This window comes from Scleropages formosus, chromosome 8 (genome assembly GCF_900964775.1).
Source record: "Scleropages formosus chromosome 8, fSclFor1.1, whole genome shotgun sequence".
Taxonomy (NCBI): Eukaryota; Metazoa; Chordata; class Actinopteri; order Osteoglossiformes; family Osteoglossidae; genus Scleropages; species Scleropages formosus.
The window spans coordinates 9,738,177-9,758,347 of NC_041813.1; the positions used below are offsets into that span (position 1 = coordinate 9,738,177).

The 20,171-nt window shown below is 41.8% G+C and overlaps 1 protein-coding gene across 1 annotated transcript in view; it reads left to right on the forward strand.

Annotated features, from left to right (window-relative positions):
• Positions 1-1,397: 1,397 nt before the first annotated feature.
• ptpn20 (protein tyrosine phosphatase non-receptor type 20) overlaps positions 1,398-20,171 on the forward strand; it is a 33,388-nt gene continuing 14,614 nt past the window's right edge. The window contains exons 1-26 of the mRNA XM_029254102.1: positions 1,398-1,521; positions 4,498-4,664; positions 5,202-5,267; positions 5,356-5,535; positions 9,503-9,578; positions 10,463-10,552; positions 11,404-11,476; positions 11,721-11,877; positions 12,532-12,603; positions 12,733-12,907; positions 13,442-13,577; positions 13,729-13,867; positions 14,084-14,236; positions 14,328-14,516; positions 14,758-14,917; positions 15,219-15,426; positions 15,688-15,776; positions 16,047-16,124; positions 16,223-16,330; positions 16,426-16,542; positions 16,619-16,866; positions 16,962-17,045; positions 17,917-18,010; positions 18,459-18,544; positions 19,225-19,378; positions 19,804-20,015. Coding sequence (XP_029109935.1) covers positions 1,398-1,521; positions 4,498-4,664; positions 5,202-5,267; positions 5,356-5,535; positions 9,503-9,578; positions 10,463-10,552; positions 11,404-11,476; positions 11,721-11,877; positions 12,532-12,603; positions 12,733-12,907; positions 13,442-13,577; positions 13,729-13,867; positions 14,084-14,236; positions 14,328-14,516; positions 14,758-14,917; positions 15,219-15,426; positions 15,688-15,776; positions 16,047-16,124; positions 16,223-16,330; positions 16,426-16,542; positions 16,619-16,866; positions 16,962-17,045; positions 17,917-18,010; positions 18,459-18,544; positions 19,225-19,378; positions 19,804-20,015 — 3,435 coding nt within the window. The remainder of the gene's footprint in view (positions 1,522-4,497; positions 4,665-5,201; positions 5,268-5,355; positions 5,536-9,502; positions 9,579-10,462; positions 10,553-11,403; positions 11,477-11,720; positions 11,878-12,531; positions 12,604-12,732; positions 12,908-13,441; positions 13,578-13,728; positions 13,868-14,083; positions 14,237-14,327; positions 14,517-14,757; positions 14,918-15,218; positions 15,427-15,687; positions 15,777-16,046; positions 16,125-16,222; positions 16,331-16,425; positions 16,543-16,618; positions 16,867-16,961; positions 17,046-17,916; positions 18,011-18,458; positions 18,545-19,224; positions 19,379-19,803; positions 20,016-20,171) is intronic.

Consider the following 20,171-nt stretch of genomic DNA (forward strand, 5'->3'; position numbering starts at 1 on the left):
GCTAATCACAAGACTTAAGTCACCCAGTAAATGGGGTGAAAGTGCAAGGTGTGAGTGGAATTTTGTGCACACAAAGATTGTTTTATTTCACATTAAAGGGTGGTGTGTGTGTGTGTGCGTGTGCGCAAGGTTCTGGACTTGTGTGATGGCACAGTTGTGCTATGATGTTCTCCCTGCTGAATGGATTTAATGGGAGCTTCTGTGGCAGCACAGAATAACAGGGCACTATGGCTTCCAGCGATTAGGCCTTAACTAAATATAAATACACTTCGGGAGCTGCCCGGGCTTCTCTCCACGTCAGGCTTGTGGCTGCTGTTCGCAAGTGCCACATATTTCCTCCCCCTGGAGAGGGCATTATTTCGATACGTGGAAATAATCATGGCAAAGCTAATTGCAGGTTACTTTTTAATCTTTGTCAGTCTTGTTTACACAACTTTTAGCAGCACAGTTAATGAAATAGATGCGAATGATGAACAAAGCAGTTGCTTGGTACTTTATGAGCATTGTGCTCCATGTCACAACTCAGTTGGTACCGTGTTACTAGATGAGCAGTGCGAAAATCTACGGTAGTATTTTAATCACGTAGCTGTTTTTCATACTTGGTCGTTGTGCCTTTCGCAGACCTCTCTGTCCTTCAGAGCACCACATGAAAAAGATTAAGGTTTCAACAAAATGTAATAAATGTCGTGAATCTCCACCATTTGTTTAAATTCATGGCAGCTTTCTTTCCGTGGTTTTACTTTAGTGTTTTTTTTGTCTGTTTAAACAGGTCCTTTAATAATATTCTTTGTGTCACATTTAGAAACTGTTTGATGTTTCTTTGTTGCTCGAATTTCGTAAGAAATTTCTCTAGAAATTTTACACGTGTATAATTTTAAGTATGCATGTGTGTTTTTTCTTACACCTTGTGGGGTAATTTCCGAGAAAGATGTTAAATTTTTAAAAAATTTCATTTTCAGTAAGCTTTTAAAAAAACCAAAAGCCGAAGAGCTTTTTGTTTGTTGTCAAATGTTAAATATTTTGACTGTCGTTGCTCTGGGAAAGCAAATTCGTGAGTATGCCAAGACCTTGAAGCTACTTGTCAAAAATGTTTAGTTTGGAGTGAAAAGTTTGAAAAAGTGTGAAAATATATTGGGTTTAAAAACTTGTCAGCTTTTAAAAAACCAAAAGTGGAAGAGCTTTTTGTTTGTTGTCAAATGTTGATATTTTTTTTGACTGTCATTGCTCTAGGAAAGCCAATTCGTGAGTACACCAAGTCAAGACCTTGAAGCCACTCGTGAAAAATGTTTAGTTTGGAGTGAAAAGTGTGAAAACATATTGGGTTTACCAGGTGGGACAAATCTTGGGTCATACTAGAGTCAGAGTTCTTTGTCTAGACTTGGCTCTTGTCTTGCAGGATGAGCACCACTTTCGTGACCCTGGCAGAGGTACTGGAAATGAGGGGTGGACCCTTGGAGGAAGATGAGATTTGGTCTCTCCTGATGGGGAGTCTGGAGTCGTTGGTCGACTTGTCCTGTAAAGGTATGTACATTTAGCTGTCTCTAAGCTGTCTTTGCTGTCAAACAAGACTGCTTCCTTTTTACGGTTGGCTCTTTCCTTTTATTTGTTTGCTTTCATTCTAAGGAGACAATTCAGAAAAACACGTGTAGCTGTGGAACAATAACAGCTCTGTCTTCTCTGTCGCCCACACATTTCTAGAAAGCTTATGATGCTATATGTTTGCTTAAAGTTGAATCATCATTTTTATGAAAACGAAACAAAGACGGGTTTGACATTTCACTTTCTACACCCACACAACAGGGTTAATTTGATCAATTAAATCACCCAGTTATGCAAATTTCCACTGTGAAGGGGTGAAATTATTATAGTTCATGGAAAAATCACCCATAAAATGTCCCATGAAATCAAATACCAAAATATAACATGTATTTCTGCATGACAATGATAAGACCAACATATTTTATAAAATATATAAATTAAAAGGATTTTTTGTAGGTTCTTTTTATCTTATATTTTCATACATTAATTCATTATCAATAATGACTTTTCCAGTGCAGGGTCACAGATGTTCCAAGAATATTCAGGTGGCATTGGGCAGAGTACACCCAGGACAGAGACATTGTAATAATAAACTGTAGCTCACAGATGTTTGTGGTATAAAGAAATAAAGTTCACAAAATCACTGCTTATGTCTTTCTCTCTGCAAAGCACATGGACACTGTGACATTAGAGATGCTGAATAGTGCATAGGTACTGTGCAGCATTACTAACAAATGGTTTTTCCCACTGTAGTAATAAACATAACAGCTAATTTAATAATAATAGTAGTACTATTTGTAGTGGTCAATGTGCTGCTTTTGCTCATTTCCACTCACTAACCTCTTGTGTTGGTGTGGGTCACAGCAATCTGGAGCCTATCCCAGAATCACTGGGTCCCAGGCTTGGGGGTACATCCTGGATGGGACACCAGCCCATTGCAGTTGTGATGCTGCATTTATTCTGAAACTTACCAAGATAACTGAGACCAGATGTCTGTTTGTCATATGTTTTGTTCATAAGTCCAAGGTAACTTTTACCACACCATAACCAATAAAAGGCAAATAAGACATACCTCTGTAAACTTTTTAATGGATTGGGTTCTGTAAGAAACCTCAGACACGGCTACAATAAATAAAGAAATACTCTGTAACACTTCTTCTGTTTCCCAAAAGCACAGGGTGTCAAACAGGGCATAAACCCCAGAAAAACGTGTAAGGATTTTTTTAATATTTTAGCAACACCAATCAAAATTAAAATGAAAACTTTGCAGAAAAAATGAACCTCTCGTTGGTGTTGACTGACTCATCGTATACTCATGTCAAGTCCAATATTTGTCAGCTTTGGGCCACTTTGAACTTTCTTTATATCCATACAATCAGTGAAAGCTCAATAGAACAGATATGGCCTTGATTTATTCAATTGTAAGGTTATGTACAACTCTTGAAAATAGCAACAGTGAATATAAGTACATGCTTCACATGGTACAGTCAGCAAGTTCTAACAATGATTCCTGTGTGATGCTACTATGGTTGCAAGCCATCAGTAATAAGAGCTTAGCAGTGTCACACACTGGCCAGTCTTAGAACCTATTGACTGTACCATCTATTCATCTCGAACACAGGTGAGTATCAGACTGGGGCTGTGGAATGGCCCCTATTCTGTTTCTACTCGGTATGTGTGTGTTTTGCTCTTAACTAACATCTGAATACAGAAATTCAGTTCAAAGTGACTGCACAACACATTTTTTAGAAATTTTAGAAAATAAAATGGGGAAGAAAATACAATTTAAAATAAACTGGAAAATATTTGTATCGTCACATGAGGAACAAGTCACTTTAAATCGATGGTTGTGACTTGTTGAGACTGTTGACGTGGCTGTAAGTAGAAAGTAGGAAGTATATACCGTAGTTTGTTTTTTAAGGAAGAAGCAAACTGTTTTCACATTTACATTTATTTATTTAGCAAACGCTTTCTCCAAAGCAACATACATCTCAGAAAATACAGTTTGTACATTACCTTAAGAGAAAGAGACATAGCTGCAGATGTGATTCTTAAGTACAGTTATCTTTTAATTTTATATTTTCATACATTAATTCATTATCAATAATGACTTTTCCTTCACCGTGTGCACTGGTGTTCATCACACAAGTAGCTGCATAAAAATTTACCAGAATACCTGTTGTGGAGATAAAATTGCTGCATTTTACAGTACAAAAACTCTAATAAACCTGTTGTATAAACATTTTCATTTATATTCATTCATTCAGCAGATGATTTTCTTCAAAGTGACGTACATCTCGAAGAAAAATGCAGTCCACCAACAAACAGATCTACTATATGTATGCAGCTACTCATGTGATCTGGATTGGATCATATGGTGGAAAGTAACAAACTGTACTTTAGAAATCATGCATCTGCATCTAAGTCTCTCTTTCCCTAATGTAATGTACACATTGTGTTTTCTATGAGATATACGTCACTTTGGAGAAAAGCATCTGCTAAATGAAAAAATGTAATGCAAATGTAGTGCAGGTTAATAAGTAGATTCTTTGGTTTAAATGTGCGGTATATATTTAAGGGCTTGTTTTAATGTGTGTAACTTCAGAAGGAAAGTATAAACTTCTAGGGCTGTAACCTTGAAATTTAATCTCCTTTTACGAGAGTTATTCAGTTTTTTTAAAAACAAAACTGCGTAAATACCGCATATGTCTTGTGTTTGTAGTCAGTTTACAAGAACGTGAAAGTAGGAGTCAATGTGAAATTCCCGCAATGACATCAAGACAAGTGTGCAGTTATGTTTTCAGAACATGTGTGCTGTAAAAGTGATGATTTGGTATCGGTGTATCTCATCCTTTTCTGCTGTCCGTTTATAATTGCACACAATCTTGGAGATACTGCCCTGACCTCTGAGCATCAGTGAGCATGAAATATTTTCCTTGATTTCTCTTTCTTGGTCAGGCCAAAATATCGGCAACATCACCTTAATCAGCCCCTGGTCTCTCCTGCTATCTGCCAATGGTCAGCTTGCATTTAAAAGCTGTGGGGTCTCCAGTGAAGTCTCCTCATTCACAGCTCCTGAGATGCTCCAGGGCCGCTCCGTCACCACCAGGCTGGCTATGGAGAAGGTGAACAGTCAACAATGTCTGGGTTGCACATGACGTAGTACCTTAGAGACTGGAGGAAGGCTTAAATTGCCTTGAACCGAACACACAGATTACATCAGTTTAAATGCCTGCCTGCTTTATTCTGGATGGATGGGTTATTTATATTATTTTTATTATTGGTAACATGACTTTTGCACTTTGGAAAGCACACAATAATCCCTTGCACCTTGAAAGACCTCTCATGAACACATAAACCGATTACCCTTTAGAAGAAAATACCACCATCTAGTGGTATCAGATCACAAAGCTTGTTAATCTTCAAGCTCTAGTTCATACAAGAAATTCCCTTGATACATAGTGATAAAATGAAGGCTCATCAACCAAAGACAAGATTTGGTCACAATTAACATTATCCTTGAAATTGCACATTATGGTATCTTGGTTGGAACCGTGTTTTCAATTTATTTTCGGAATTTTGTGATGTCTTAGATATGCCAGTATTTATATGCAGTTTCATTTGTTTTACTTTCAATGACATCAGAAATCTTTTGTGTTCAGGTGATTGTGTACTCTTTGGGGATGACTCTGTACTGGTCTGTAGACTATCAGCTTCCCCAGAACCAGGTATGGCTGCGTTTAATGACATAGCTTCTCTTCTGACCGCAGATCCCATTTGTGGCCCAGTTGTAAGCGATTGTGTCTCTTCTTCCAGCCTGTCCAGCTGAGTGACCATCTGAACTGCCTTCTTCTAAGCATGTGTGAGGACATGGCTCACAGACGGGTCAGCCTGACAGCCATTCTGGAGACGTGTGAGAAGCACCACAATGCAGCTGCCCTTCCTCCTGCCAGCCAAGTCATCAAACAGTTGGCAGAAGATGTTTTTCACCATTCTGTAAGTCTCAGAGTCAGAATTATATCAGAAATCTGTACTGTGAAAGGAAGTAGGCCATGCCTTGATTGACAGTATTTGCATATTAATAGTTTTTGTAAAGTTCTATTGTAAACTCTTCACTATTTTGCGCTCTCAGATTAATTAAGATACTTTCCCCCCTCCACTCTAAAGTAAAAAATAATAAGTTCCAACCAAAAGTTTACTATATTTAGAAAGTAAAATATAGAAAAACTGAGATTTGCAGATTTTGTAAACTTCAGGGCCACAAGAACAACGCAATTATTGTGGCATAGCAAGTAGCACTGGTGTCTCAAAGGCAAACAGAGTTATGGGTGCTAAATATACATAGTATTGTCAAGTTAAGTTCATTACTTCTTTTAAAGCTGTCTTCTGTTCGTAAGACTGTGCAGCGAGGAAGATGTGGCACGAAAATGAGCACCACTCAGTTGGCTGAAATCACACTGAACCTGTATGTCTGTCTTAACATAATTGTGTATTTGTTATAGTTTAAAGTAAATCATGTTAAGCAAATTTTTAAGAATATGTTTATGACTGATTGATTTAAGGGGGTGCGGTGGTGAAGCGGGTTTGGCTGGGTCCTGCTCCCTAGTGGGTCTGGGGTTCAGGTCCTACTTGGGGTCCCTTGCAATGGACTGGCGTTCCGTCCTGTGTGTGTCCCCTCCAGCCTTGTGCCCTGTGTTGCTGGGTTAGGCTCCGGCTTGCCGCAACCCTGCTCTGGACAAGCTGTTTCAGATGCTGTGTGTGTGTGTGTGTGTGTGTGTGTGTGTGTGTGTGTGTGTGTGTGTGTGTCCGTGTGTGCATTTATGATTGAGAGGGTTTCAATATTTAAGTATACTGTAGCTTGTTTTTTGATCTACCTCTGCACATTATATTGTATTGGGTGTCAGATTTAATTCTTTAAAAGGTATTTACTTTACATATGATACTGTACTTTTCCTTGTGCTGTTTATGACCATTTGGATCTGGATTGCACAATTCACTGTATGATTTATTAGTGACTCTAAGCACTGGCTAAGAACACAACTCATAATAAAGGTTTGTGTATGTAACACAAAAACAGTACTTAGCTTGCAGCTTGAAAGGAAATTCGTTGCAAATTTGTAGTAACTTAATGGTATTAATGATAGCTGATCTCCCCATAAAATATTGTCTTTAATATTATATTAAACCTGATTGTTTCACGCAATGTAGTAAAGTGCTGTATTTTCAATATTGCAATACCTTATAGAAGTAGCTGGCTATTTTTAGAATTAATGTATTTTAATTTCATATTCTAATTTAAAGCAGTTCTCTACTGTTGTAAACTTTAAATCAGTTTTATCACATAGATAATAAGATGTGACTTTTAAACAGTAACAAAAAACCCTATTATTGGCCTGTAGAGTTGAAACTGTACCGGACTGTAAGAACTATAAATCTTTATTATATGGTTAATAAAATGGCTTTTAAAAGCATATAAAACAGTTGGAGACAACAGAGTCAGAATTATTATAGCATTTCAGTCCACGAGGAGACTCAGTCAGGCTCGATAGTAGCCTGAGGTTGTAAAATAGTTGGTTTTATAATTTCAGCCTCGGAGAAATCACAAAGGAAAATTGCTGGAGAGCGTAGTTATGTAACCTTGTAAATGGAAATCAGTCTGATTTACGAGTCCCACCATAACACAAACTGTAAAACTGTCTTTATGAAATGTCACATTTGTAGCCCCATTTTCACACACTGTGAAGTAAGCTGGCCAAAACTTATGTCTCACATCATCTGTTAAAAGTACAATTAAGTAGCTTGGTAAAGAAGATAATTCATTTAAAATAGGAACATGTTTTGGCTTTTTCATTATGTTGAGTTGCCAGGCATATTAACTTTGTGGCACAAACGGTCAGATGGGTCTTAAACTCCAGTACAGTATCTGTGCAGAAAAGAGTGAAAGTACCACATTTGTTCCACTTCACCTTTGTGCATGGAAATGTACATCCTACTCATATCACACAGAAATATTAAGAAATTGTCAGACATTGTCATTCGAACTGTTCTTTTTTGTCACCCACCATTACTGCAGAAACTGTTTATTCTTATATTAGTGACAATGCAGAGGGGGATGTAGTGGCGTGGTGGCGCAGTGGGTTGGACTGGGTCCTACTCTCCTCTGCGTCTGGGGTTCGAGTGCCACTTGGGGTGCCTTGCGATAGATTGGTGTCCCATCCTGGGTGTGTCCCCTCCCCCTCTGGCCTTATGCCCTGTGTTGCCGGGTTAGGCTCCAGCTCCCTGTTACCCTGTATGGGACAAGCAGTTCAGATTGTGTGTGTGTAGTGACAATGCAGTGTGTCCTTTTCTAAGCCTTCTGTTACTGTTTGTACTATTACAGTAAATATGCAGTACACCTACTTACACTCTAGCGTATCTTCTTGTGTTATGTAAAAACATGATTTACAGTATATTACACATTATTTTACTTGACCCCAGAAACTGTTTTCAAGTGTTATCGTGACCCACTATAAACTCTGATAGGATTCTCTGAGTTACTTTGAATAACAGAGTAATATAAAAAGTGTTATGAATATGAAAAGAGCAAGTAGTATATGCTGAGAACTGATCACTAAAGATTCTTGCTTTTCTATGCAATTAGTTGTAAAGATGATCCAATTTTGGGAAGAGCTTTCTTTGCTAAATGGTAACAGTTTAAAGGGTTTAAAAAGCACAATACTGACTGCAGTGTCCTGCATTTTAGCATTTGTACACAGGGACATGACCTCACACACCACAATGGTGTTGGTTCTACATAGGGAACAGTCACAGTGTGGCGCCAAAACACCAGTACTGTACATCAGCAAATAGATAGTCACTTATCTTTAAGACGTTAACATTTAGAATCAGAGGGTGCGGTGGCGCAGTGGGTTGGCCTGGGTCCTGCTCTCCGGTGGGTCTGGGGTTCGAGTCCTGCTTGGGGTGCCTTGCGACAGACTGGCATCCTGTCCCCCTCCAGCCTTACACCCTGTGTTGCCAGGTTAGGCTCTGGCTCCCCGTGACCCCCGAACAGGAGAAGCGGTTCAGAAAATGTGTGTGCGTTTGAAGTCGTTTTTTGTGAATTAGTGCCCTAATATTAACTCTGAAGGTATGTGTGTTTCAGGAAGGTATTGCCAAGATTGTTTAACTTTGCCGGAGAGCAGCGACATTCCAGTCAAGCTGAAGCTCAAGTTTAGGGTGCTTTGTAGTAACTCAGTTTGAGCGAGTAAGTGGTTGAGACCTAGTTGCACCTGACCCAGCTGAGTGGTCGAGGCCCAGCTGCCACAGGACAGGCCCCTGTGTGTAGTGGCTCAGGTGTGCTCAACTGCAGCGATCATTGTGGAAGTGGCCAGGCCATGGCCTAACACACATAAAGCACTGGGCCCTCCACAGTCTCTAATAACATAAGCGACATCACTGCTGGAGCAGAACGTAAAATGAGCCCGATGCCGACATGTCCCCAGTGAACTGTTTGACTTGCTTTCTAGGCCACTGTTTCTTTTTATGAACCGCTGTTGTTATTTTATTGAACTGCTGGCTCACAGAGTGGCTGTATACCACAGGGATTCACACGCAAAAGAGCTGTGTGTGGGTTGGGGGTGCCTGAGATGCAGACGAGATGGGGGCTGCAGGTGTAGAGTTATGAAAGCTGAAACATTATTGAGTGAGCAGGACATCCATACAAACCAATGAACAGACACAGATGCATTCCACATTTAGTATCAGCATTGTATGGAAATAGACCAAAGCAGTGAAAACAGCTTTTTTTGTCATTTTAAATCCCGATGGAAGCTTTTTTTATAGTATGCAGTATGTCATTGGAAAAAAAATATGATTGTCACCACTTGTATTGTTAATATTGGGGATCCTCATCCAAGTGTAATCCCACATGGTGACATTCCATTGAACGTGTGCTGAAGTCCCTCTTTTCTGTCGTGTCGTGCAGATGGACCCTGCGCCCCTGACAGAAGATGTGGCCATCCTGAGTGGCCGGAGCCACGTGATTAGGGAGAGACTACATGGTAAGTTCTAACAGTGAGCAGTGTAGGTCTGCTGATATAGAAGTGGACACTTGGAGTGGTAAATCAGTAAAGAACAGGGTCTACTGGTGTTGTATTCTCTGATAGTGACAGCAGCTGGTAGCACACTAGAGTTATTGTCTTATGAATTCCGCATTCTGGTGTAGTACTCAGGTACTTATACTCAATTGCTTCAGTAAAATTTACCCAAATGTATAAGTGGGTAAATAATTCTCAGTATTTTAGAATACAAAAAATCACATTGTAAGTCACTTTGGAGAAAGGGTTGATGGGAATGAATAAATAATAATACAGTGAGGACAACTGAGTGGTAAGTGTAGTGGGGACACACAGAGTGGGATGGACCACTTGACAACTCCAGAAGCCAGTAGGGTGGAGTGTTACACATAGCTGAACCCCTCCTAGATCCTCTCACTGCTTCTTCAAGTTGGGCCTGTGCACATGGCTAAACAATAAATTCTGGCTTCTTGTTCTTTTGTACTGGAAATTGTACAGGTTCTGTGAACACATGTGACTGAGCAGTTTATATGTATACAACTGTGCAATTTCTCACATTACTCTGTCTTACGTGAAATCCCAGGTTCAAATGATAGCTATAGATTAAACAAAACAAACTGCACTGCAGACCAAGTTATCCACAGGTATAATGCACTCAATACACAATAGGATTAAAGGTTTATCCTAAACCGAACACAAGATTAAGATTCCTGATAGCTTGTAATCAGGCGTAAGCATGGATGCTTATGTCAAACCGCCAGGTGTGTTGATGTGCTTAGTGCTGGCCACCTTTTCCTGCGCTACCATGGAGTTGAAGGTGCTTCTCCCATCCTCTCTCGTCTTTTTTTGTTGTCCTTCTCCGGGCACAGGTCGCCAGGGACCTCACGCTGACTGCTCTGAGACTAATGTCACATCAGGAGAAAGTTCCACCTTCCCCATGGACACAGAAACAAAGGAAGGTCAGCTGTTTTCCTGTTATTAACTCAAGTTTGCCTTTGAAATGACTTGCTGAGCTCACTGATTCTTAATATTCCAGGTGTATTACTGTACATAGTTCTAAATGCAGTTTTATTAATTATTCAAAATTAGCTGTGCCATATGATAGAGACAGTAGTTCAGCATAACCTTTATCATATACTAATGTTAAAATATTTAATGTATGCAATGCTCAAATCCATAATTAAATATTTGAACTTATTTTTATTTTATATGTGTTGTAACCGGAAAGCAATCATCAAGATTGTTTAATTCTGGTGACTTTTAAAGCATAAGATTTTCCTTTTGTCTGAACATAGGTAAAACACTTTTGTTTATTGTACATTTTATCTTTCTTTGCCTTAGCTTTAGTGTTTAATAGCATGATTCTTTACCAGCCTTTCACTCACTTAAGAAACACACGTATAATATCTTACTTTGTTCGCCTTGTAAATGACTCTGGATATGAGCATCTGCAAAATGAACAAATAAACTAAAAATGGCTGCACCAAGGGAGTAGAAGTGAGCCATGTTCTAATATGCTCACTGATCTGAAACTGATGAGCTCTTGACTGCATTGGCATAAACTGTAAAACAACAATACAACTCTAAATGTATAGTTAAGATATTTCACAGGTGTGACATGAGGCAAGTTAACCCTTTTCTCATAGACAGTATTAGGAAAACACGGGTGAGCCAAGGGCAAGCATACTATGAAATATGTCTGGTTTAAGCAGCTCTTGTCTTGCTGTAGGGTCAAATTCATTCATTCATCTATAACTTTTCTCCCGAATGTTTTGGCTTGAGTGATTAGTTTTCCCCATTGGTTCTACAGGAGACTCATGTTATCAAGCAGCATGGTCCAAGTCTAACAAGGGCTCACCCTCAAACAGAGCGAACCTTGGCAGGTAAACAGGTGTCTCACTCTGCCTCTGCTCCCTCACCAAAGAGGTTACTGGTGGTTATCAGAAAGGTAGCTTCCTCTTCCTTACTCCTTTGGCCTCTCCCAGCGAACTCATCAGTGGTAAGCAGTGGCTGGCATGAAAGTGTAAAAGTGAGAATGAGAGATAATCCTCAGTAAGCCAATGTTTCTACTATTGTAGTCATCCTCTGAGCAAAAGTTCCTAATTGGGTGGCTTGTTGTCCTCCTAGGATTCCAAGAGGCTTCAGTCTCAGGGTTTGTGACACCAGCTGTATGGCCCAGAGCACATATCATCTAGACATTCCCCACCAGGTTGACCCCCAGCCTCCGAACCCCCTCTTTGCCATCAGCGAGTATTCGCTCAATCTCACCCAGAAGAAGGCAAAGGTACAGCTCTCCTTCATGACTACACAAGCATGTGTGCTCAGTGTCAAGGTTCTCATAAATCATAGTTGTGAAAATTATAAAAGATGTTTGACTTAATGGTAAAGCACAACGTGTTACTAACCTTATGATCACTCCTAAACTACATCTGCTCTTGGATTACGTTAATCTTATGGAATTATGGAGCTTTCCCTCTAACTTTCACGTTGCACTCCTACTCCGTTCTAATTTAATGATTAAATGGTCAAAAAGTAATTGATAAACCAGGGTGAACTCTGGAGGAGTAGCCTATTGGTAGAACTTTGTGTTTCTAACCATTCAAAATATCTACATGTCTAAATGGATGCGTAAAACAATAACCTAAACAAGTTGCTCTGCCTAAGGGTGTCTATACAAGAATGCTCTAGAATAAGAACAGTAACAAGATGCACGCAGTGCAAGTGCCACAACAAGCTTATGTAACAGGGCATTTTCGTTAGAACGCACAGCTCCTGTTCGCTGGCACAGGAGAGGTCACACGTCAGGTCGCCGCAGCAGTCACATGTTTACCCAGGGGCAGGGTGTGCTGCAACTCACTGAGAACTCAGATGTGCCCTGGTACATCCCTTTAACATTCATCTCACATCAGCCAGCGGCGGTGTGTGCATCTCCTTGCAGGGTCTGGGACCAGAATTCGTCAGGATGCTGGAGGAGCCACAGATCGTGCTGGAGCTGCCTGGGTCTATTGTGGTAAATATGTGTCCCGCACTTTCCACATGCAGTGATCATGAGTATCAGTCTTGCGTTTGCTAGCCACAAGCATCCCCCTCATTTCTCCTCTTGTATTCCTTCTACTTTTCTGTCACCCACCGAGCACAGTCCAAGAAGGGGAAGCTTGGTGCCTCCCAGCGGGAGCTCAGCGTAACCATGCCCAGTGGACAGTGCATCCTTGTCAGGTGTGACGTGGGCTCCAGAGGCAGAGATGTTTTCGACATGGTGGTGGCCCATGCCAACCTGGTGGAACACTTCTACTTTGGCCTTGCATTCCTTGATGGTAATGTAACTGTGATGGCTAATATTTTCTATGTTTTCATCACCCTTTTTTAACCCAAAGGAGAATTTTACAAAATATGTACCTAGGAATTAAGTAAAATTTCCTGGAGCCCTTCCTGTTTACTTCCTTCTCTGGTGCTGAGACATGGTATTCAATCCACAGATTTTTAATCCATTTGTATAAATAATTTTTAAGATGTGTAAGGATATTTAGGGGGGCGCGGTGGCACAGTGGGTTGGACCACAGTCCTGCTCTCCGGTGGGTCTGGGGTTCAAGTCCCGCTTGGGGTGCCTTGCGACGGACTGGCGTCCCGTCCTGGGTGTGTCCCCTCTCCCTCTGGCCTTACGCCCTGTGTTACCGGGTAGGCTCTGGTTCCCCGTGACCCCGTATGGGAGAAGCAGTTCTGAAAATGTGTGTGTGTATGTGTGTAAGGATATTTGTATGTAACACAGTGGTGTGCAGTTTTTTAAAATTATTATTGTTTTTGCCTTATAATTAGTGTTACCTTTCGTTGTTTTCCTTGGCGATGGCTAGACGATGAGTTTTTCTTTCTGGACCATGAGACAAAAATCTCCAAAGTGGCTCCAGACTGCTGGAAGAAGACACCTTCTGCTAGTTTTGCCCTTTTTCTCCGAGTGAAGTTTTTCGTTGATGACATTGGGTTTATTTTGTAAGTAAAATCACTGTTTCTTTCCTGTGAATGATAAATGGGTTTTGTACTAAGGGAGAAGATACGTTGAAAAGACACTTAGAAGAATGGTAAATGTCAGTCTGTTGGGGTCTCCTTCTTCTAAGAGTAAAACCAGTTTGGGATTTCACAGGCACAAGCTCACACGTCACCAGTACTACCTGCAGCTGCGGAAGGATATTTTGGAGGACCGGTTACGCTGCAGTGAAGAGACTGGCCTTCTGCTTGGGGCCCTTGCTCTGCAAGCTGAATTTGGGGATTACATGCCAGAGGTGTGTGCATTCACCTGTTCGTCACAAGTTACACACAGTCTCTTTCCACAATACCAGATATAAAAGAATGAATTAAAGCTGTCCATTGTAGCAATAATTCCACGTGCATTTTTATGCTTTCTACACTGCTGGATGAATGTGAGACAAATTAAACAACTAATATTGATGAAAGAAATACATTTAACTGAAATATAGGGTATGTGTAACCTATTTAAGGTCTACGGGAAGAATTACTACCAGCCTGAGCAGTACGTCAGCAGAAGACTGATGGAAAAGATGGCCTTACCCTGTTTAAAAGAAGAATTGCCACGATTACATGCCAGTAATGCCCATATGCTTCCTGATGAAGCTGAGATAGAGTTCTTAAAGGTATGGAGGCTCCTAGTTAAGACTGTGTGCTTGTGTGCCAATGTGTGTGATGTGCTTGGTGAGCTACTGCTATTAACCTTCGCATCTCTAGCTTACCCAGCAACTCCCAGAGTATGGAGTACTGTTTCACCGCATGGCGCACGTGGAAAAGAAGCCACTCACGGGGGATGTGGTTCTTGGAATATGTGCCAAAGGGATTATAGTCTATGAAGTGAAGAGCAACATGCGCACTGCTACCTTAAGGCTGCTCTGGAGGGAAATAGAGAGTATCTCTGCCACCGTGAGTGCATCCTACCCCAGCTCCTACCTGCCTTCCACATACACTCTGACTTTCTAATTCTGGGCTGGAGAACTAACTAGATGTGGTTTTTATTGTCTTTGTGCTAGCTTGGTGACGTTTCGTGGTTTATTTGTGTCTGTGCATTTGTGAGACTTGTTATAAGTAAAGAAAAAGTGCTTTTGTAATGTAAAGACTGCATGTGAAGCTTTGTGCTGTTCATGCTGGCGTGTACCTTCCCCAGCGGCGGAAGTTCACTGTGGAGAGCAGCACCACTGGGAAGAAGCACTGCTTCCTGACGGAAAGCTCCAAGATTGCTCAGTACCTTCTGAACCTCTGCTCTTCGCAGCACAAGTTCCACAACGAAATGAGCTCTCGACAGCTGAGCCAGAGACTGGCCTCAGGTGTGCAGCAGTGTGGTCTCACTTTGGGCTCATCATCGGTGCTATGATGGTTTAGTTGCTTTCTGGCAACTGCAGATGAGACAGACGAGCTATTAGTACTGCTTGATGTCGACAGTGTAATTTGTGTGCACAGGTCTGTTCTTATCCATATATACGGTAATTCTTGTCCAAAATACTTGTTCATTAAAACAGAAGACTATCAAAGGAAATAAAATTTGAGCTTCCGTTTCTCAAAAAAGGGGACAGCGTGTCATGCCACCTATATAAAGAATGGTGAGATAACAAAGCTTTTCTGTTTCAGAGGAGAATATAGCAAAGTATGCAACAACAGTGGCAACTCGCCAGAACCAGCTGAAAAGGCTGTCGTGTTCAGAGATGGTGCTCAATACTCCTGGCCTGAACGTCACACCCAGCAACTCCATCAGCAAATCCTGCGATGACATCTCTGCCAAGATGGAGATGCAGGTCCAGCTGCAGACAGTGTCACAGGGGCAGCGCTTGGGCTGGAGGTACCTTCACTCTGACCACTCTAAGGGTTCTTACTTAAGGTCACAAGTCAGAGGTGATACCGCAGTGGCTACTGTGTCAGCTTCAAGGGACAGGATGTTACCCTAATTCCAAAAGTGCAAAACTACCATTATGAAACATGCAATTGAAAGGCCTATTGGAACTAATAAATCCTTACTCATAATACTTATAAAATCAAGAACAGCTGTGATAGTGTGTAGATATCATCCTGACACTTTATAAAAATGCTCTGCTTCATGCAGCACTCCGGACCAGATGAGTCGAGTGCTGTCCAGCGTTTCCTTGCAGAAGCAGGACTCTGAGGCTCTCTCCACCTCCTCTTCCATCAGGGGTATAGTTGAGTTCCATGACCTCAAAAAAGCATGTTGTTTGTTATTGTTATGGTTATTACTACAAAGAGTTCAGCCATCAGTATTATTTCCACACTTTTCGCTTCATAAGAGCTAGCTTTCAGCTTCACGTTGGGAAATTAATCTTAAAACTGTAACAAAAAACAGGTTAGATCAGCAGTCAATCTGGCCACTGATCAGATATTGAGTCATTGTGTTTAATTAAAAGACATTAATTTTAATTCAGAGATGATGTTGTCTGCCTTGCACAGTGGACACCCCAACTAGAACTCCTCCAGAGAGGGAAATCATCTGTGTGACTCTCAGAAAGGACCCCAAACTTGGCTTTGGTGAGTTAAGCAGACATTTAAAAAAATACTTGCTGTTTTTCAACTGGCATTGCTGCAATATCAGAAAGTGTCTGAAATGTTTATATTTTCATTTCCAGGCATTATCATTATGGGGGAAGACAACACTGGGAAGTTAGATCTTGGAATTTTCATTGCATCTATTGTCCCAGATGGGCCAGCAGAGAGAGATGGCAGAATCAGACCAGGTGACATGCAGTGTTTCAGCACCACCATCAAGATTTGACAGTAGTTTCCCAGATTTGAGCTGGGTTGCATTATTCTATGTCTCCACCCCACTAAGGTGGAAGGCTCATCTCTCTCAATAAGACCAGCTTGGAGGGTGTAACCTTCAACACTGCTGCCACCATCCTACAGAACAGCCCCGAGGAGGTGGAACTCATTGTGTCTCAGCCCAAACGTACGTTCCCTTTCCTTTTGTATTCGGTGCATGATTAAGTGAAGTATTAGCTCACAGTGTCAACTCTTACTGAAAGTTGATAGGCATTTTAATTTTTTTTCTTACCTTGCTCTGGCACATTCAGAGAGTCTAAGAGACAGTAAGACCTCTCTGGCCCAAAGCAACCTGGCTCTCATGTTGGAGAGAAGCTATGATTCCCAGAATACCATCACAGCTGAGTACCGGCCTGCTATGGAGGAGCTGGAGGAGGTTCTAACCAGCGTCATGACTCCAAGGTCAGGGAACAGGCTACCCATACCTGTGGTCCGGATCTTGGATACTTGGGTATGTATCCTCCTTGTCCCTGCGCTTGGACTTACCTTAACCCACGTAGTGATAATAATGCTCTGACTGTGATGTTACACATATTCTTTACACAGGAAAGCTTCTCAAGTGAAAAGCAAGGAGAGCTGCTTGCACTAGAAGTGAAGAAGATCAATGGCAGCTTGGGAATCAGTGTCAGTGTAAGTGATCAAGGTCCACATCCATCTCTAATGGCCATGTTTTAATGTGCTTCACATGGGCAACTATATGTTTTTGCAATTCATTGTAAAAGTAATCCAAATAACATTAAAAATATTAATATAGGGAAAACCCAGATACAAACAGCACCTCTTGTAGGTATGGTGTCTGTGGCAGTCATACTGTAAGTAACTAGAGAGAGTTGAGCATCCCCTCTATGTGAAGGGGTCAGGTGAGCTGCCCTTTCTCTAATCCCAGATCCACCATAAGGGGTTGAGTCTGATCTGCTTAAGCAACAATGGGTGTCTTCCAGATGGTGGAGTGCTCGGGCCTTTGGATAGCCAAGTGCTCTGGAGGGGGAGGGAGAGTTGGGAAGGATTTAACAGGGTCTGAGAGTTCCGATCAGTAAGAGCCAATGCAAACCTTCTCAGCCTTACTTAGTCAGATGACACTGCATTTTTTTTACATTTTCATCTGAGTGGCTAGACTGAGATCCCTGAATTATATTGCCCCAATAAAATGCAAGCAAGCCATACATTATATGTGTCACGCCCACAACTGCATCCCCCACTCCCGCACCTGGAGCTGATCAAGGAGGCACGGGATAAAAAGACGGCTCAGATTTTCCTGCATGCGGAACCTCGTCCAGAGTGTGTTTCCTCCTGTTCGGTTCCTCAACTCTTTGCTTTTGTTTTCTCAGTTCTGACTTCTGCCTACTCCTCTGTACAACGTTTTGCTGATCAACTGACCTGTGCCTGCCCCTGATGATTCTCTTGTCTACCCCAACCGAATAAACACGCTATCGCATCTGAATCCGTCGGCTGGATTCTCGAGTTCAAGCATGACAATATGTATGTTTTTGTCTGTTTTCAGGGAGGCATCAACACAGGGGCACAGCACAGCGCAATCTACATCAAAAGTCTAGTCCCAGAAGGAGCTGCTGAACAAGATGGGCGTATTCAGATAGGTGCCATACGCTGTACTGTCATGGTCTTTCCATATCCTGTAACTCTTATGTGTGTAGCATTGCTCTGTAACATTATTACTAGGTCCTGTCATGGTGTAATACTGCAGCTGTTGGACAGGTGGTTAGTGTAGTGGTTAGAGTTGCTGCCTTTAGACCCAAAGGTTGTGGGTTTGAATGTCACCTTCAGCTGTAGTACCCTTCAGCAAGGTACTTACCCTAAATTTCTCCAGTAAAAATTACCCAGCTGTACAAATGGGTAAGTAACTGTAGGTAGATTAATATTCTAAGTTGCTTTGGAGAAAAGTGTCAGCTAAATGAGTAAATGCAGTTTCTCAGTGTTCTCATTTCATTCACAGCAAGGTGCCCTCTGCAAGGGTACAAGCAGCAGCGGTTGTGCCGTGATGCACTGTGACAGGGCGATGATGTGGGGGTGTGGCTTCTCCCGCAGGTGACAAGCTGCTGGAGGTGGATGGGGGGAGCCTGCGGGGTGCTACACACAAGCAGGCAGTGGAGTGCCTGAAGAAGACAGGAGAGGTAGGTGCTCGGTGTTCATTTAACAGAGCAGTGCAGGCCCACTGAGAAACCTCATGGTGATGCCATTTTACCTGAGCTCCTCCAGTAGAATCATAATCGTGAGCATTCCCCTGTTTTAATTGCCTACTTGTGTCAGCTGTCAAAGACCATTCTTTTTAAAGCCACATCTGTCATGATGTCCGCCAAGACTTGCTCAGTTCTTAGCCACTACTCAAGGGGCTTTCTACGGGTCAGTACCTCCCAACTGGGCAGCCCCTAGCTCGACAGCGCCAGGTTGATTTCATTTACAAGTTTGCTTCTGCCGGGAGGTATTGTGCTTGGAGCTGTGGTAGTCACGAGAGGAGCAGCACTGCTATGCAGAGTGACACACAGCAGAAAGAACATATGTTTGCATTTGTTGTTATTTTTACTTGCACTAATTAGATTTCAGGGATGAAACTGGGTAACATCCACTCATGTGTGCAGTCAGATTGACAAGCAGTTCTGCAATGAATCTTAGTCCTCCTCACACCTCCTTTTCATTAGGTAACAGCTCTGAGAGAAGCTGTTTTCCAGCTGATGGTTTGGAACGCTTAAGACATTCCTTAAAATGCCCAAAGTTCAAACATTTGGTGTGTTCACTTCTTGCTCCTGGGCTTTGTGGCCAGGCACTTAAACAGCCGTTCTGGTCCTTGTTCTAGGTGGTGAGCTTGCTGCTGGAGAGAGAGTCTGGCAGGCCAGAGAGGCACTCCACCCCCACAGGCCACAACATCACCATGCCACAGCACAGCCTTGCTGTTACTATGGAAACACCCTTGTCTGTCAAGACCAAGGACTACAGCTTTGTGTCAGTCGGTAAGATGAGATGGTGGAGGAAAGAGCTGTATCTCAACTGGATGTGACAGCAACATTGCTGTCACCATCCAGCAGTGAGAATACCAAAGCACCGCCCCCTGGAAAAACAGAGTGACAAGATGGCACAGAGGCCTCCATATTTATCTTTGACAAACCAAGACGAATTTCTTTCACTTGGTCACTTTTTAACTTATCTTTTACTTTTACGCTTTGTAAAACACTTTTTTACTGAAATGTGAAATGAAAATCCAGTACCAAATATCTAATATATAACCAGGTACTTTTTAAATCTAGTGCCATTTGTCAGGAAGAAACATTGAGCATTATAACAACATAGCAACAATTAGTTGTAGCACTGATTCTTGCTGATTTATAGATGGCTGGGCCCTGCTTTATTGCTTTTTTTTTTCCACTCTCTCCTGCAGACAACACCATGGAGGTGACAGTGAGGAAGTACTTGGGCAGCCTGGGATTCAGCTTCCTCCTTTGTCCAGCAGGACTGTTGCCAAACTGTGGAAGTGTTGTCCGTGTATGGAGAATTGTTCCTGGGCAGTCAGCTCAACATTGTGGACAGCTGCGGGAGGGTGACGTCATCCTAGCTGTGAACGGGCAGTCTGTGAAAGGCCTTTCCTATCAGGTGAAATGAGTTCACTTTGCTCCATGCAAGATAAAGATTCACACCTGAACTTTCCAATGAGCACTTTTTTTTAACTGGAGAAAAGGAAATCTAAAAATTCATCATTGCTCCCAATGTGCAGTTTCATTGTCAAAATGCAATTTATAATAATTCATT